This window comes from Cricetulus griseus, chromosome 3, assembly GCF_003668045.3.
Source record: "Cricetulus griseus strain 17A/GY chromosome 3, alternate assembly CriGri-PICRH-1.0, whole genome shotgun sequence".
Lineage (NCBI taxonomy): Eukaryota > Metazoa > Chordata > Mammalia > Rodentia > Cricetidae > Cricetulus > Cricetulus griseus.
In genome coordinates, this window is record NC_048596.1 from 55,836,163 (window position 1) to 55,854,556 (window position 18,394).

The following is an 18,394-nucleotide window of genomic DNA, read 5'->3' on the forward strand; positions in this document are numbered from 1 at the left end:
GCCAGCCCCCAAGCCTGAAGCCTGCCCTATGTGGCATCCTTCTAGCCTTGCTCCCTCCTGTGTCCCACCCCCAATTCTCCAGGTCAGTAGCTGCAGCTATGCCTGCCTTGCTTCACCTCAGCCCTCCCAAGTGTCCCTCCTAATGTCTGGCAACCCTGGCACGTGGTCCAGAAGTTTGTCAGGGCCACCATGTCATGCAGCAGTCTTCCTTCTCTTCTGGCTTCAGTGATGAGGGGTACCCTAATAAAATGTTGTTGCTCTACTTCTGGGGAGCTGGCCAGCTCATCAAAGCCTCCTGAGCCCTAGGATCCTGAAAGTCCATTGGTACCAGGCCTCCACGAGAGTGTTCCTGCAACCATTCCCATGGCATCCCAGCCTCTGGGTCAGCAGTGCACAGCTGCCTCTGCCCAACACATACACATCATCTTCAGACTTCTGTCTTTCCTTCATGGTGTGTTTGGGCATGTACATCTGTGCAAGGGCACATGCATATGGGCATTAATCCAGGAGCTGCCTTTTAAGCCAAGGTCTCTTCTGCCTGTAATTTGCCAATTAGGCTAGGCCGGCTGATCAGTGAGTCCTAGGGAGCCTCCTGTCTCTGCTTCCCTGGTACTGGGATTACAAGTCTGTGTCTGGTTTTGTCTGGTTTTTATGTGGCTGCAGTGGGGGTGGGGTGGGGTGGGGTGAGGTGGGGTGGTGGGTGGGGGTGTTTCTTTTTAACATGTATTCTGGGAACTGAACTCAGGTTCTCCTCATGCTTGTGCAGCAAGCTCTTTACTGGCTGAGCCTTCTCCATTCCTTTCCTTCTTGTCAGAGAACCCAGCCAGCCTCCTGCCACTGTTTTGCCTGTGCCCAGCTTTTCTCACACACTCAAAGTGATGAAGCAGCCGTGTTGTTACGGAACACAGACTCATGAAAAGAAGGTCTCAGTGGAGTCCAGAGTGGCTATTGAGACAAATGTATTTTCAGCTACCAACCTAGGTCCCACTGGGAATCTGGAAAGGTTCACTCTCACAACAGAATACAAAGCATGAGCACCATAGCCCACCTCACCTGCCAGTGTCTGCAAGCTGGTCACTGCGACTGTTTTGCAGATCAGTGTAACAATAATTACAAAAAGAAGGCTGGACAGGAGACTGTTTTCTCAAGTCAAGCAAAAATTCAGAAGAAACTAGCTCCAACCTAACCCCTTCCTACTATCACAGGCCTGGCCTGGAAGACCCCTGCTGGCCACCTGACCTGCATCTGGGGCACCTGCCCAGCTTTGCTCTCTGGAGACTTGAAGTTGTCTCATAACAACTTGAATGGGGAAACTACTAAGCGATTTTGAAAAGCAAACATATAACAATAAGCAAAAAGCCACCCTCTTCTCATACAGGGCAGGGGGTCCCCAGAGACAGGAGAACCAGTGTCCACTGCCTTCCCCCCACCCCCAGGGCAGTTCTGCCTGCCTGTACTTCAGAGTGCCTTGAGCAGGCTGGCCAATCCAACACAGAGGGATGGCTCAGACCTCAAGGCTGGCTGGCCTGGCCACGCTCCTGGGGCCTCCTGTTCCTCCCCCTTGGTACCACCTCCCTAGATGCAGACTCCCCAAAGCTGAGGCTTGCCACAGGCTTCCCCTTTACCAGCTTGCACTCTACTCAATTTTCAGCCCCTTGGACTTGAACTCGATGTGGAGAATCTGCGACAGGCACCTTCCAAACTCCTCCAGGACCATCTGCTCAGCCAAGCTTGGGGAGCAGCGCTCCTGCTCTGCCTCCTCGCCCTGGGCCAGCAGGCAGGCACATGTGGCCTCCACGACTTCCCAGGAGATACAGGAAAAGGTCTGCCTGAGGAGAGACACAGCAAGCAACTCAGTGCCTTCCCCATTCATCAGGGTGGTACTAGATCACTCTAGTTCAAGGATCAAAGGCCTCTACAGGGGACACCTACATCACCTCCCCTCTAGGTCCAGGGAACGTCTCAAAAGACACTGCATAATACTGAGTCTTTCAATATCCCAGCATGGATGGGGGAGGGGCTCATGAGGCTCCAGCCCTCTCTGAGGAGTGATTGGCAGTTAATGGCTGCTGGGGGGAAAAGGACATTTTCTTCAGGGATATAGCCACTGGTAAATAATCCATGCCCCAGTAAATAACCACACCCTACACACAGGTGAGAAGCCCTAATTAAACACAAATGGTCATACACACACACACACACACACACACACACACACACACACACACACACGTGAGGAAGACTAGTTCTGAAGAAGGGGGTCAGTAGGGATGGGGTGGGGAAAAAGAGAGCAAGAGGGAGACTATGATCACAACACATTCTACACATGCATGAAATTGCCAAAAAGCAACTTTAAAAAAGGAGCCATATTCCTTTCTGCTAGTAAAAGGGGGTTGGTTTGTGCTGAGTCCACAGGCCCAGGCCTATGACCCAGCTTGGGCTATAGGGAGAGATGCTGTCTTAACACACCAGAAGTGAATAACTAAATAGAAGGTGTGAGGGCCGGGCTTGGGAGAGCAGTACAGGGATCCTGCATCACCTGGCAGAGTCTAAATGTCTCAGTGTTAAAGCCACTGACTGACAGACCTGGAGGCTCATGTGTTTCAGTGACAAAGCCACAGGTCACACAGACCTTGACGATGTAGGACTTCTAGACAGTTCCCTGCATAAGTCAGCAGAGGAGAGCTGGAGTGTGACAGCCAGGCTGGGGGTCTGCATGTTCTTTTTGCAGGGCAAAGAGACTCTCCTGTCACATCTGTGGGTATACCATGAGGACACCTTACCCTGGACACCATGAAGAGTCTGAAGAGTCCTGGCCTGGTCTGGACCGTTTAGGGCTGGTCATTTCCTCGCTGAGCTCTGGAGCAGGGAGACTTACCCAGACAGCTATGAGCAGAGCTCACACTGACACCCTCAAACATCAGAGGAGGCTGGACCCAGGATGGGGAGAGCACCATGGAGGATGCAGGCTTGGTGAGAATACATCTCACATCCTTAACCAAATAAGCCTGAGTTGGCTTTGCAGAATGAAGTTAGTTCATTTGTGATACCAGAATAACCAACTGCATGGCACTTAAAGGAATGTTCTTCCTCTGATTAGGTAGGTTTTGGGGTGTTCATGTATGCACATGTGTGGTGTATTGTGCAGGTATATGGACATGTATAATTGTATGCATGTGTGGAGGCCAGAGGTTGATACTAGGTGTCTTCCTTGATCACTCTTCTACTTTTATTTTAAGATGAATATATATTATTGAGTTGGGAATCCCTGTCTTTGCCTCCCATGCATTGGGATTACAGGTACCTGCCATAGCCACCCAGACTTCACTCTGAGCTTGCATAGAGAGGCTTTGGCACTGATTAGTCTCCCCAGAAGGTCCACTCTAGTTTTAAGGATAGTCTCTCATTGGTTGACCTAGAGCTCATTGATTGGCTTGCCTGGTTAGCCAATGAGCCCCAGGGACCTGTCTCCACCCCTACTGGGATTACTAAAATAGGCCATCAAACCTGACTTTCTATATAGGAACTAGGATTTGAACTCAGGTTCTCATGATTGTATAGTAGGCACTTTACCTATAGAGCCACCTTTCCCAACCTCTGGAAAGAATATTTTTAAATAGGCAAATCAAGTCTAATATATGATCAAATGATGTCTCAGCCTTTGGAAACTGCAAAGATTAGTGTGGTTTCAAAACTACCCAATGGGAAGACATCCAACCACACAGCCCCTTCAGCTAATAGTTTAGCACATGTCCAAGACATATTAAAGAAAGGTCAGGTGTGGGCTGGGCACAGTTCAGTGGGAAAGTGCTTGCCTAGCAAGAGGGGGGTCCTGGATTCCATCCTTAGCCTGGAAAATGGGCAGGGAAGAGGAAAGAGAAGAGGAAAGGAAGGGAAGATGGAAGGGAAGGGTAGGACCAAGCATTTGTTGCCAGATCAAGCAAGACTCTGGCCTCATTCAGAGACATCAGCACACCAGTAGTCCTGCTAACAGTGTGGGCACAGCCTGTAAGTACAGACAGGGAAAAGGGAAGGAAAGGCCAAATTAAGAAGCCTAGTGTGTGTGTGTGTGTGTGTGTGTGTGTGAGAGAGAGAGAGAGAGAGAGAGAGAGAGAGAGAGAGAGAGAGAGAGACATCTTCCTGTCCCTCCTGTCCTTGTCCCCTACACGCTCTAGCTAATGCAGATGTGGTTTCTAAGCCCCCCCCTCAGAATCACCCCTGTCTAATTGTTCAGAGCACCTACCTATTTTTTCTCAGTTTTGGAGGTCCTGAGAACTTGGCTGGGGACAGATGGTGATTGCCCTCAAAGTCCCCAGCCTCCATATAGTGGGGTGTGTTCATCAGCATTTTTCGCTCTGGGCTTTCCTCATAGTTTTTGCAAGCAATGCATTTGCAAATTGAAGAACACATGATTTTGGCCTGATAATAGAAAATGCTTTGTTGAAATCAGGATCCACCCCCCAAACCCTGAAGCCATCCAGCCTTTGCCCATCTGCTTGATCAGATTAGTTCAGATTAACACTAGAGGCTGTTCACCAGGGAAGGAAGCAGACATAGCAGCATTAGTGAATGGCCATAATCCAAGGACTCTAGAGGTGGAGGCAGGAGAATCATAAATTCAAGGTCACCATCCTTAGCTAGGGATCGTGTTCCAGGCCAGCCTGAACTACATGAGACCAGCCTATAAAAATAGAATATTGTCTTAGTTCTGTTGCTTTGATTTAAAAAAAATACAAAACCCTGAACAAAAATAACTCAAGGGAGAAAGGGCTTACACTACAGCACTCAGTTCCAATGTACAGTCCAACGTTTCAAGTCAAGACAACAGGAGCTTGAAGTAGCTAGTCACATGACATCCACAATCAGGAAGCAGAGAGTGATGAATGCTGCTGCAGCCACTGCTGCTGCTCAGCTCCTCCTTCCCTCCACTTACACAGTCCAGGACCCCAACCACGGAGTGGCACTGCCCACAGTGGGTGGGTCCTTCCTCCCACCTCAAGATAATCCCCACAGGCACATCCAGAGGCCTGTTTCCCAGATCACTCTAGACCCTGTCAAGTTGACAGCACCTACCATTACACTTGGGAGGGAAGGACAGGGATTGTGAATCTCTTTTTACATTACAGTAAATGTCTTCTAACCACAATGCTATTTGGATGCCATATTGTTCCAGGAAGCTGCCACTTGCCTCATAACACTCACAGTAGTTCTTCAGGCAGCCTGAGCGCTTACAGTTACATCCTTTGCTGTGTCGCAGCTTAGAAACTCCCAGGCGGCCTTTCCCCATTTTTGGTTGGAAAGCTTCAGGATTTCTATCAATACATGCCTAAGAGAGAACATAGGAACCATCAGAAAATGTGTGGGGTCCAGAAGCAAGGCTCCATGCAAGGGAAGGCCACCCAGGGGAAGCCACTGAGGTAGCTGGGGCCTCAGGACATACCACAGGCCTTGAGGCTTCTGTGTGGCCATGACACACATAGAACTGTGATGCAGCTGGGTTCAAGAAGCACTGACCTTTCTCTGCATTTGATAGCCAGGCATTTGGTACTATACACAATAATGCATGGTGAGGACACAAAGAAAACCAGGCTGCTCTCCCAGCATGCATTGCATCTTGGCTTGAGGCAGGTGAAGCCATGGCATAAAACAGCTCACACCAACCCCCAGCCTTCTTTGTGCTGCAGGTTGTCTTCATCCTGTTGGCGAGGTTGGGAGCTTAAAACTGTAAGGGTGTCACATAGATGGTATGTACATGGCTCAGAACAAGGGTGAGGCCAGTATGACTCCTTCCACTGAAAGGAATAACTGGTCTTTCCCTGTGGTGAGTGGCATTCTGTTTTCACACAGCTGGCAGTTGCTATGTCCCACCGCTGTTGGGGGTTTGTGGCCGGTTTTATCTATTATGAATGAAGTTGCTAGGAACTTGCATGGTAAGTCTCTGTGAGGATTTCCTCTAATTTCCATAGGCTGTGTGTTAGGGTGTTAGGGAGGAGTTATGTTGGGTGACATCTAGGCAAACGTGTAGCTGTCAAGTGTCTGCTAATCCTTTCTCAGAGCAGCCTTATCAAGCCATGTTGCTATCCCTGACACATGAGAACCCTGATCTCACAGTAACAGATTGCATTCACTGCTAAAGAAAAAGTGACAATTGACTGCTATAAAGCTCAGGGGCATGACCAATTTCTTTTGTCCTCTGGGTCTGGCCATATCAGAATTTCTAAGACAGTTCTAAGTGATATATCTGCAACTCAAGAGGGGGAATTAAATTGTTCTAGGGAAAAATTAAAACCAGACAGATTGATCAAGTCTCAGGGTCATTTTGTTTCATTGAACAGGATACCCTGGAGCCTCAGCTGAGGGCTCCTGAGGCCCCTGGAAGAGTTCCCCTGGAGAAGCTGCCAGGCCCAGCCTAGCTATCCCTCCCTTTCCCTGGTCCCTGCACCCACAGAAAGACACATATGCAGCAGCACGCTGCAGTCAGCCTGCAGCTTTATTGCCCCTTGAGAAGGCCTAGGTCCCCTTGCACCTGAAGCTACAGGAATGAAAGTTTAAAGTCTCTGAGGCTAAACCAAGTGCTTCCCACCCACAGGTGATACACTGTACCTCCTTGCACAGTGCTACCCAGGGTCATGAAGCCCGAGCCAAGACAGACTGTGCTCTTGAGTCAGAGCCTCCCAGACTCTGCTGCAGCCCTTAAGTGCACCGACTTAAGGGTGCACTTACTACTCCGACTGCTGGGTATCACTACAGCCTGAGCCACTGTATCTGTCTATGCTTTTTCCTTGAATCAGACTCTGGAGACAGTCACTGACAACACTGGGAAAGCTCTGGCAAGCGCATTACCTTAATGGCTTTGAAACGCTCAAGCTCATGGCGCAGGTTGTTGCAGCTGCAGCTGGTGCAGAAGTCCCCGCTGGCGAAACAGTCGCAGTATCTGCAAGGGAAAGGCTCACTGAGTCCTCAGGCACAGGCAGCCTGAGATAAGACCAGGAATATGAGGACAGGGGACTCCATTTAGGCATTTCCTTTGGCCTAAAAGGAGGATTTCATATGAAAATCAGGGCTGTAATATCTTACTAACACAGAAGAAAGACAAACTAGTAAAGCCATTGGTTATAACACGTGTATTTGCAAAGCAGCACCGTTTTCAGGAAGACATGTTGTCTATCATCTCACCCCCTTGCCCTCTGCTCTCCTCCACTCTTCCTGGCACAGCAGTAAGGGAGCTACCAAGTTGCCACCCCTTCCTCTCAGAGTGTGGCTTCTCTTTCTGGGTAGCACTGCTCCCCTCTGCCAACATCCCTAACCTGTCAAATTAAGTTGGCATAGCAACATCAGTGGCAGCAGGGAGAAACTGGGCATGACACTCTCCCTGAACTCAGGCTCCTGTACCACGATCATCCAGGTATTCTTGTACAAAGTACTGGCATCATCCACCATCAGTCTACTTCCGTTGTTGCCTGGGAAACCCCATGGACAGCCACCACTTGAATGTGTTCCCTCTTTGTCAGTGAAGCACCTGTCACCTCTGGTGCATGACAGTAGCCACCTGTAAATCTACATTGCTCCAGGGTGGTGATGGCAGTGCTTTCTGGGTCACCCTGCCCTGGGCTTATAGAGAGGTAAAATAGTGTTCAAGGACATGGGTGGGATGTCCTGTTCCATGTTCCCTCCATAAGCAGCAGACCCTGGAGCTGGAGAGTCCAATTTGGGAGCCACAGCTCCAAGGAAAATTGAAAACATACTTTGGGGGAAGCTCATTCATGCCAAACAGCACAGAATTCCTTTACCTAACGCCCACCCACTCCCCAATGATGAAACCCACAGGAAAAAGCATCCACAGAGCATGAGGTGACCAGTTGAGCAGAAACTCAAGGCACAGTGACTCAGAAAAGCTGGAGCCTCAGATGCCAGCACCGTGGGCTTCAGTCTCCAAATGACCCAGTGTCCTAACAAGAGAAAGAAGAGGGAGTATAGGCCTGTCACCAACTCTCAGGAGAGGGAGGCAGGAGGATCAGGAGTTAAGGACCAGTCTGCTTCCTAGTAGGTTTGAGGTCAGTTTGAACTGCAGGAGACCAAGCCTGTCACTCCTAGCACTCGGAGGCAGAGGCAGGTGGATCTCTATGAGTTTCAGACCAGCATATTCTGAATTTTAGGATAGCCATGGTTATAGAGAGACCCTGTCTTGAAACAAACAAACAAACAAAAAACCCTAAACAAAAAAAATCTGCCCGGCAAACCATTTACACTCATTGTATAAACTGGCTCCCATTTCAGAGTGTACCCCCAAAGAGAGGCCAGGGAGAGGCCCCTTCTTGCTCTGTGAAATGATGGAGTAAAGATTATCCATATAAGCAGCTGCCCCTGTGTGACCTGTATCGATGACAGCCAGGAAGAAACAGTGTGGCACTACCCAGGTCTTGGAAAAACAATGACAGAGCTACAAACAGCCGGGGGAACCCTGGAACATGCACAGGACAGCAGAGAGTGGAGGAGAAGCCAGGGGCCATTACTGATGTACCCACAGGAAGATCAATGGCCCTGCTCGGGAGGGGAGATGACCACTGACCATTCAGCAAAGCTAATTCTACAGTGCAGCAGGAAAGGCATCTTACACAGCAGCATCTTGGATGCTTGCATCAAAGGCAATAGCTTCCAATTTGAATCCTTACCCAGCCAGAGCTATTTTGGGTGGCCCTTGCATAGTGGGTCCTGATGGGAAGGCAGCTCCATTGACAGATGATGGGAGCGCTCCATTATCAACCTGGATGGAGGCAAAACCAAGAATGGTCTCTTCAGAGTGTATGTGAAGTGCCAGCAGCAGCCCCTACAGGTGCATGTCACAATCCCATGGCCAGGCCTCATAACCACAGCAAGTCCACTGACATTGAGCCCATAGGCTTCTCCCATCTTATAGGTGTTCCCAGGCTTAGGACCAGCGCCCCAAGGTACAAAGTCTCTGACTATGGGGATGATGGGAACAGTCAGGATGGGGTGGGGCCTAGGGCCAGCAAGGACAAGCTAGGGAGCAGTACACACAGCTGTCACTTGAGAGGCTGGTGACACTTGCATTGGAACACTTTTCGTCCACAAACAAGTATTTGAAAATACAGTTACAAATGTCCACAGACTAGAAGCATTTCCAAAGTATCAGGTTCTCAGAGTAACAAAGAGACCTGGGTATCTTAAATCTCACTGGTAAACACTATTTTATTTTTTATTTTTATTTATTTATTTGATTTAGTAGCTGGATTCCATCCCTATACCCACATCTCACCTGACCAAAATCATCCCTGGCTGTCAATACTCAGATGGGTGTCCTCTATTCTCTCCCCACACCTTTGCTAGCACATCTCTCTGATCTTGCATTTTGTTCAGCCATGGGGACATAAGGGACTCCTAACTAATGCTGTGACTATTGCTCTTTTCCACAGCTCCAGACCCTCATGTCCCTGTACAGGATCTGACACAGGTGTGAAGGGACAAATACATAGTGACTTATTTCACTATTGATATTGATGTTTTTTAATATAATATGTAACCCTTTCTGGTCTTGAACTTGTTATATAGATGAGGGTGAACTTGAACTCCTGGTCCTCCCATCTCCACTTCCCAACTGCTGAGATTACAGGCATATGCCATGAGGCCTGGCTCTCACTGTAAACTGTGTACCCTGAGAAGAAATAAGTGCAGCAACTAAAATGCCAGGAGACAACATCAAGTGTGTTTTGTACTAAATGACTTACCTGTGTGATGAGATTTAATTTGGCTGGTACTGGCAGAAGTCTCCCCACTAAAGTTGTCATTGGCTTAGGGAGATCTGTAGCAAAACAATGGACATGAACTGACAGCAAACATTGAAAGGTGTGAGTCTACCATGGGCAAGGCTATTTAAGCTTATCCTGATCTTAGTTGTTTTGTTTCTAGATTTTTATACATATGAGTGTATGTGTGAGTATATTATCATGTGGGTACAGATGCCCACAGAGGCCAGAAGAGGGTGTCAGATCCTAGAGTCCAAGGTTACAGGAAGTTTGTGTACTGCTCTTGACTGCTAAGCCGTCTCTTCTATCCCTTGCTTTTAGACAGGTTCTCATAAAGTCCAGACTCAACTCACCATGTATGTAGTCCTTGGCTCTTGGTCCTGCTGTCTCCACCTCCCAGTGCTGGTTTACACACATGGGTCACTACTCCTGGATTTCGTGGTTTTTCTATAGACCCTTTTGGGTCATTGAAACTTTTAAACTTTTATAATTTTTGCTTTTTTTTTTTTTACCATAAAACTGCATGGTCTGACCATTACAAAGGTCTACTATACTGAAAAAATGTTAGCACCCAGTTTCCAAAACCATGTGTCAAGGTGCCCTCACATGGCAAAGTAAATTCACTGGACACCTTGAGACATTTTTATATTTTCAATGAAAGCCTGGTGATTTGACCCGTGACTTCAATCTGTGCATTCCATTTTTTTGCACTGCCCTAAGTTAGGGTATCGATGCTTTCTAAGTTGTCTAGACAAAACCACTTATACTTTGGTTCAAAAGCTCCACCAGGGAACAGCCCCATAGACCAGATGGATCCTCATTCTCCACTCTGCAGCCCCCCAGCCTGCATCTATTTCCTGCCCCTGGGCCTCTGTATCCTTTCAGTGAGACACACTGGAGACCATAGATGTGATACAAGCTGCAGGAAGCAACAAGCAGGGAAGGGTTGCAATGCCTCCACAAGGACATTGAACTGGAAGACCTTCTGTAGTTCTCTAGGATCAGGATTTGGGCATGAGAAAACCTGCCTCCCTGCCCACTGAGCACCACAGGCTTAGCTCTGACTTGTGGGAGATAGATCTGAGACCCAGGATGATCAACAGTAGAGGATCCCCAGGATAGGCCCAGCCTCTGGATAAGAAGATCAAGGAGGGAGTGGCTGAACTCGACATGCCCTGACACTGTTGGAAGGTTACCTTCTATCACAGCAGCCCGAGCCCCTATGGCTGCTTACCCAGAGATGTTTACTGCCAAGGCCAAGCAGGGCTTGGTTAGACACAGGCCCAAGGCCACATCATTTCATCTTTCTCTAATCATTCATCAGCTTTAAAGTGTGGATCAGGACCTTTGGTGTCATTTGTTAATTACCGTGTCAGTGTGAGAAGTTGGATGGGTGGCTATCAGACAGGTCACTGGAGAGCTAGCTTGGATCTCCTGACAGTGAAAGCAGAGGGATCACCAGCAATTGAGAGCACATGTGAGCAGCCTTGCCTCGAGCTATCGGGTAGGCCAGGCAAGCCATGTCTGCCCTGACTAGAGGAATGAAGCAGAGCCATCCTGATGAGAACTTCCACTTGCTTTAAACAAGGCAGTGGAGGAAGCCAGACAAGAACGAGATTTGCTTAATGTGATCTGGACAGATTAAGGTATGGTGGTTGATTTTGTTCCATTCTCTGACTATCACTGTCCAAGAACTCATTTAATACACCAATGGCCTGTTTTACTGTGTGTGTGTGTGTGTGTGTGTGTGTGTGTGTGTGTGTGTGTGTGTGTGTGTGTGTGTGTGTGTGTCTGTGTGTGTCTGTGTGTGTCTGTGTGTGTGTGTGTGTCTGTGTGTCTGTGTGTCTGTATGGGGCTATGGTGCTTGTGTGTGCACTTGCATACTGGAGGCTAGAGAAAAACCTCAGATGCTATTCTTCAGTAGCCAGCCACCATTTTTTTTTCTTCTTTGTGGTAGAGTCTCTCACTGGTCTGGAACTCTTGGTGAGTAGCCCAGGCTGGCAGCCAGCTACTGACAGCCTTCTCTTAGCCCCTTCTCACATTCTTAGATACAAAGCTTAACAGACTCATTTGCTGCCCTATTCCTCACCACCTCCAGTGTCAGCCAGGGCAGCTTTTGTGCTGTGGTACCTGACTGTGGGAAACTGCTCTGGTCCTCATACTGAGGAAGCAAATGGAGTGCTTTGAGCTCCCTTGCACCACAGTTGTCTATGCAGAGCATCTGGGCACCTCCTTTCAGCTGACAGATCACCTGAAATGACATGGTGAAAAGGGCAAGTGACTCTGGTTTGCAGCAGGAACAGAGGAAATCTGAGAAGACTTTTCCCCCCTGGGGTTTAAGTGGCAGAAGGTGACTAGGTCTTCCTCTACACTAACTGCTGCTCCCTAGCTCCCACCCATGTATTCCATGTTTCCACATGATCACAGGTTGCTCCTGCACCCTCTGAAGGAATTAGTTGAAGGATTATGTGCCTGTGGACAGGGATTCCTTTCTAATGGCCTTCGATCCACAGCTCTGTGAACTGGGATTGGGTTGTCTCCTGAACCCCAATTTCGTACCTCTGAGACCCTTGGGTGCTAAGGACACCTGTAGAATTAGCTTTAATTTGCTGTCTGTTCTTTCCTGCCACAGAGCCAGGCTGTGATATAACAGGTGTTTTTTTTATGCCCATTGATTTTATTTCCTATACAAACAGTTAAGGAAGGTGAAGTCAATGACTGGAAACTCCTAAGAAACCATGTTGAACTTATGGGGCCTGAGAGACGCTGTCTGACCCCCATGTGGGTTCTGACCACTAATCTTTAGCAAGCCAGGTATATCTGTTCATTAGAGCCACCAATCCAGGCACTGGGGGATGGAGTGCCCTGAATGTCCAACTGCGCTAGGGTATGGGGCAGGAGTACTAAATAGGCACTAAGGACCGAGGTCATCTGAATAATGCTCATAAACTTGCTAGGAGAGGAAAAGCAGGTTCCAGGGCAAAAAGCTCATGTCATCCTGATCCTGGAGAAGCCAGCACCATGCACAGCTGTATTTTGAGGACAATGAAGCCATGTACTGGCATGTGCTTAACTGCAAATGGCCCACAGTGATGCCTTGCCTGGCCCTGGGCTGCACACCCCAGGAACAGATTTCAGGTGTTACCCTACAGTGTAGAGGGATTCAGAGTTCTTTGTTCTATGGCTTCTCGAAGGTTGTGGGAAAGCTCTGCCATCAGAACCTGGGGTTTCAACCAAGTCTCAGACACAGATGGGTACTATAGTGTTTGTACCCCAAAGACAGATTTCACAAGGACATTACTTCCAGTATTTCTGGGGCACAGTCTGTGCCTTCGAGCAGACCTTATCTGCTGAAGGCTCTGAGGCTGTACTACTTGTATAGGCCAAGCTCGGTTGAAGCACTGATGATGTCCTCTGAGTAGTTCTAGATACCTCTAGAACCTCTAGAACACGCAATGTCTAGGGCTAAAACGGTGGGAGAAGCTAAAGCTGTGGGAGAAGGAAATGACATTACACAGGTATAGTCCCTACACCCTACACACTATTGTCATTGGCAACCTGGAGGCAGGCAGGAAGGCTGTACCTTGGGCCACCAACACCGCAAACCTAGGCTGTCCCTAGACTGTCCCCACTTCAGTTCCTAACTCTGTATTCTACATGGACAGTTAGACTTTATGATGATTCCCCATGGGACACATTGGTGTTCCAATCATTATTTGGTTTTCTGCGGTAGGGCAGATATGAGAGTCTTGGGGGTGAAGGTGGATGGCTCAAGTCGACTCTCCCCCTTTGTAGATGGACAAGCAAAGAGTGCCAACTTAGCAAGTGAGCGACAGTGGTGGACAGGGATCTTTGACAGGCTGAATGATGCCAGTTTTTTCTTTTTTTGTATAGTTACCATAGGGCTGGAGTCTTTCTTCCGAGAGCAGCTGGAAGCTTCCTCTGTCTCCTGGGAGGATGGGAACTTGCAGCAGGATTCCTGAGCTAGAGGGGCCTGGAAAGCAGCATCTTCGGGACTGCTGCCTGGCACACTGCCACCTGCTTCCTTGATTTCAACCTGGAAAAGCAGTGGCCATGTCAGAGGACCAGGGACATATGCAGCAGTAGCACACAGAACACTGAGGTCAGAGCACTGGGTTAGCTCCAGAGCAAAGGCTACCATTGCCCTCTGGGCTGGAACCATTTTCCCTTGTGAGAAAGAAAGGGAATAAGTAATCCGAACAGTCCCAGGATGGAGGCCTCTGAGGATAGCCATTAGTCCCCTATATAGAGAGGACTAGAGTTAGGACCATACTGAGACGCTGCATCCAAAAGAAATAAATAGGGCTAGCAAGATGGCTCAGTAGGTAAAAGCACTTGCTACCAAACCTGACTACCCATGTTTGATCCCCAGGACACACCTGGTAGAGAAAATCAATTCCTGTAAGTTGTCCTCTGATCTCTACATGTGTACTGTGGCACATGCAGCCACACACAAATGAATAAATCTAATTATAAAATAAATCAGACAAAATTACATTTACTAAGAAGCAATGGGATTTAAAAGCTGAAAGGTCCCAATGATTACAAAATTTACATCAGGCTTGAGTGGTCCAAACCTTAGAAGACAAGACAGCGCAGCTAGATTTTGAGTGACAGCCTTTCTCAGCCGTTTCAAATTTTATGGAAATGCAGGAACTTACACTTTTTCTGTGCTTGACGCCTTGGGAACTTGTCAAGGGTAGTTCACTGGAGTCTTACTGAAATGCCTTCCCTGGACCCACAAACACACAGTTGCTGACCTCTCTATCAGCACCAAATATCAGAACAATTTCTTCTACAGTGGAAGTCCACTGTCCCCAGACTGAACCTAAATGCATGACCAATGAGTTGAGGGATTCACACAGAGAGAGTCAGGGGTGCTGGCCTAAGCCTGGAACCCGAGCCCCTTTGAGCTAGAGATATGGAGGAGCAGAGTCCACAGTCATGTGCAAGTACACGGAGCTCAGGGCCAGCCTGGGCTACATGAAACTTCACCTCAAAAATCCAGAACCAAACAAAAGGCCTACAAAACAGATGTTAGCAATTTACTCTGAATAGTTCCTAGAATAGAAATGAAGGATTCCACTTGTTTAAAAGGTAATTATACCTATGTCCTATCTTATAATGAAGTCTCCAGATGTTCAGAGAGAGATCTGAGAGATGGTGCTCTTATAGAAGACCTGGGTTCAGTTCCCAGCACCCACATGGTGGTTCACAACTGTGGCTAACTCCAGTTTCAGGGGACCTGGTATTATCTTCTGGCTTCTATGGGCACTGCATGCACACAGTGTGCCTACATATAAACAAATATTTTTTTAAAGATCTTTAAAATTTTCCAAAAAGCAGAGTGTCTGTTTTGTCACCCAATAATCTATTAAACCTGGATTATGCTAAAGGAGAACCTGTCTTCAATACTGGCTTATCCCCTTCCCTGTTCCACTCTGAGGGGAGGGAGCAGGGCTTAGGACCATCAGATACAAGGTGCCCGGTGAGCTCCTGCTGATGGTAGATGGAGCTGCTGGCATCTGGAAGTACTGAACACTCTGGGGAGGCCTCTGCTTTGGGATAAGGCTAAAGTTCCTTTGGGGAAGGCTAGAACCCTTCCCTGTAAATTAAGCAGGGAACAGGCTCTTGGACCCTGAGCTCCAGCAGCTGTGCCTTGACTGTACCAAGCCAGGCTCCTGTCATCTCCACAGAGATTCAAAACAAATATTCCACGAAAGGTTACTCTAGACCTGATACTGGACTGGATGAGAAACCCACTTTCTTTCCCAAACTGGGTTCTTTGGGGGTTAACATGTATGCTGGGCGTCTTTAAAAAAAAAAAAAAAAAAAAAAAAAAAAAAAAAACTCCTTCATTTTGGCAAGAAAGCGGAAGGACTGGGGATGTGGCTCAGTTGGAAGAGTGCTTGACTATGAACAATGTATAAACCAGGCGTGGTAACCCCAGCACTCAAGAGGTGGAGGTCACTCTCAGCTACATAGCACTTTCAAGGAATGGTAGCTGACTGAGAAGTCGAATTCATTCAGACTCCATTACATAGGTTTGAAGAAGGGTTCCTTATTTTACAGGGGAGGAAAACTCATCAATTAATGAACTCCTCAATAAACTATTTGGTGTGAACAAGGATGTATAAAATAAAACAAACCCAAACCTACAAGACTAGGCTGAAGACAATCTGCCAGAGTATGCAAAAGGCCCTGGGTTCTATCCCTAGCACCGCCCGGGCGGGGGCAGGGGGCGGGGGTAGGGACACGTAAATCCAACAGGCCAGGAAGGAGTGACTTTCTTTCTGGCTGTGTGATGCTAAGCCGGTGTCCATCACACCTATTGTGACGCCAAAAGTTAAAAATTCTTCTAGTGGGGCACAGTCACTTGCAGGGGAAAAGGCTGGGCAGGGAGACCGAGAGGTGCTCGAGAGGCACCCTCACGGTGCGTGTGTCAGCCGGGGACGCCCGACTCCGATAGCCTGCGGCTTGGGACAAGACCCTCGGGGTATGCACGCGGAGATACGGCGCGACCGCGCCCCCTGCCGGCGCTTACTGGGATCACGCGCACTCCTGCGCTCAGCGGCAACAGCGCGGGCCCGCGCGCACCGGGAAGTAACGACGATAGCACGTGCACGCTGTAGGCTGGCGGCGGCGCGGCGTCGTCTGGGTTGCGGAGCTCCGGCAGCCCCGGGAAGTCGCCGAGCAGGGCGGCCGGTACCTCGGCGCCCGGCGAGGGGCTGAGCGCGCGCAGCAACTGTTCCGCAGGCTCGGTGGCGCCCAGGTAGGCGTCGGCCAGCACCGGCAGCTCATCCCGCTCCGCTGCGCCCGTCGCGGGACTCAGCGCCAGCCCGTCTGTGAACCCGCGCTCCGGCCCGAACAGCTCGGCGCCCAGCTCGTCTTCGGGGCCCGTCATGGCTCCGAGCAGAGCGTCCTCCATGGTCGTGGGGGACCCGAGAACAGCGACACGACGCGGCCGTCCAACCGGCCTCGACCCTGAGAGGTTGTGTGGACCGTTGACCGTTAGGGATGGGGCGGGGCCAGGGCTGCGGTGGGTGGGGCCTCGGCCAAGCTGACAGGAGCCTGGGTTGTGGTAGGTGGGGGCCTGTTGTGGGCGGGGCCTTGCCTTGTAGGGTGAGCTCTGAACCTGATGGGCGGGGCCTGGGCATGATGGGCGAGCTCTGGGCTGTGGGCAGGGCCTGTAGTGTAACCTTTCTGTGTCTGTGTGCTTGGACCGAGGCTGGAGGGACCCACTCCAGGGATCAACCACTTCTGCTCCCAGTGGGAAAACTGAGGCTCCTAAGGCAGTGGTTCTTTTGTTTTGTTTTTAAAACTCTTTTGAGAATTTCATAGGTGAGTACTGCATTTACACCATTGCCACTGGTTTTTGTTTTTAAGTTAGGAACTCTGTTGTTCTTTGCCGCAGCTTCGGACGAGGAAACACGATCTACCAAACTCAACAAACACACATGGAGTTTATTGGGAAAGGGAGTGAAGGGAGGGGTAGGTGTTAAGCCATCCGGAGAGGAAATGGAAATAGAGAACAGGCAGAGGCACTGGCTTATAAAGGGAAAGGGAGCGGTTTAGAACGAGGCTCAGCAGTTGGGGCTGAGTTGAAACTGGAGTCATGGAGCTGCCGTTGGTGTTGATATCCTGGCTTCTCCCTCTCCCCGGACCCTGGACAACCTGGCCCTGCTCCTGCTCCCGGCTCATCTTTTCTGGCCCCAGTAGTTTCTCTTCAGCACCCAACTGTCACTCCATGCCAGCCCTCTCCTGGGCCTGGGCCTTCTCCTTAGGGAAACTTTCCTGGTCGTGGGGCCTCTCTAATCCTCTGGCTCTTCTCCGGGCAACCTTCCCTTGCCCTGCGATCTATCTTTGACAGGTGATTGTTCCTCACAGACAGCTCAACGGCTGTCAAAGGTTGCATGGCTGCACAAGGACTCTGCATGCAGAAACCATGTGGAGCTGGGCCAGTTGTTGTTCTTTGCTGCAGCTTCGGGCGATGAAACACGATCCACCAAACTCAGCAAACCCACATGGAGTTTATTGGGAAAGGGAGCAAAGGAGGGGTAGGTGTTAACCAATCGGGAACATAAATGGAAGGAGGGAGAAAGAACAGTCTGGAGGTGCTTGCTTATCTAGGGAATGGGTGTGGTTTAGGATGAGTCTCAGCAGTCAGAGCCCTTGAAACTGGAGACATGGAGCTGCCATTGGTCCAACTGCTTGCGGGCCCCAGTTCCATATGGTTTCTGCATGCAGAATCCTTATGCAGCCACCTAATGCATGCATGACACAGCCATACAACCTTCGACAGCTTTTGAGCTGTCAGTGAGGATTAATCACCTGTCAAAGATGGATCCCTGGTTGAGGGAAGGTCGCCATCACCTGTCAAAGATGGATCCCTGATTGAGGGAAAAGAGCCATCCTGGGGAGGGGAGAGAGCCTGAGGATTAGCGCTACCAGGAAAGGTTCCCTAAGGAAAAGGCCCAGGCCCAGGAGGAGGGCTGGCAAGGAGTGACAGGCGGGTGCTGAGGAGAAACCACTGGGGCGAGAGAAGGAGATGAGTGGGGAGCAGAGCCAGGTTGCCCAGGGTCCGGGGAGAGGGAGAAGCCAGGATATCC

General features: G+C 49.5%; 1 protein-coding gene across 1 annotated transcript; it reads right to left on the reverse strand.

Annotated features, from left to right (window-relative positions):
- Nucleotides 1-1,636: 1,636 nt before the first annotated feature.
- On the reverse strand, nucleotides 1,637-16,713 carry Tesmin (testis expressed metallothionein like protein). The gene is made up of 9 exons (XM_027409194.2): nucleotides 16,330-16,713; nucleotides 13,663-13,821; nucleotides 11,895-12,015; nucleotides 9,747-9,820; nucleotides 8,673-8,764; nucleotides 6,844-6,934; nucleotides 5,189-5,326; nucleotides 4,244-4,419; nucleotides 1,637-1,829 (listed from the first exon to the last, which is right to left on the reverse strand). Exons 1-9 carry the CDS (start codon nucleotides 16,711-16,713, stop codon nucleotides 1,637-1,639), a joined length of 1,428 nt encoding a protein of 475 aa, XP_027264995.1.
- Nucleotides 16,714-18,394: the final 1,681 nt, after the last annotated feature.

What these genes read in the sequence shown, in the direction of transcription:
- Tesmin (XM_027409194.2), bottom strand. Translation starts at nt 16,713, where the DNA reads ATGGAGGACGCTCTGCTCGGAGCCATGACGGGCCCCGAAGACGAGCTG. An exon ending in CCCAAAATAGCTCTGGCTGG is followed by an intron (nt 6,935 to 8,672) that starts GTAAGGATTCAA and finishes TTTCCCTTGCAG; the next exon opens with ATACTGCGACTGTTTCGCCA. An exon ending in ACTACTGTGAGTGTTATGAG is followed by an intron (nt 4,420 to 5,188) that starts GCAAGTGGCAGC and finishes TTCTATTATCAG; the next exon opens with GCCAAAATCATGTGTTCTTC.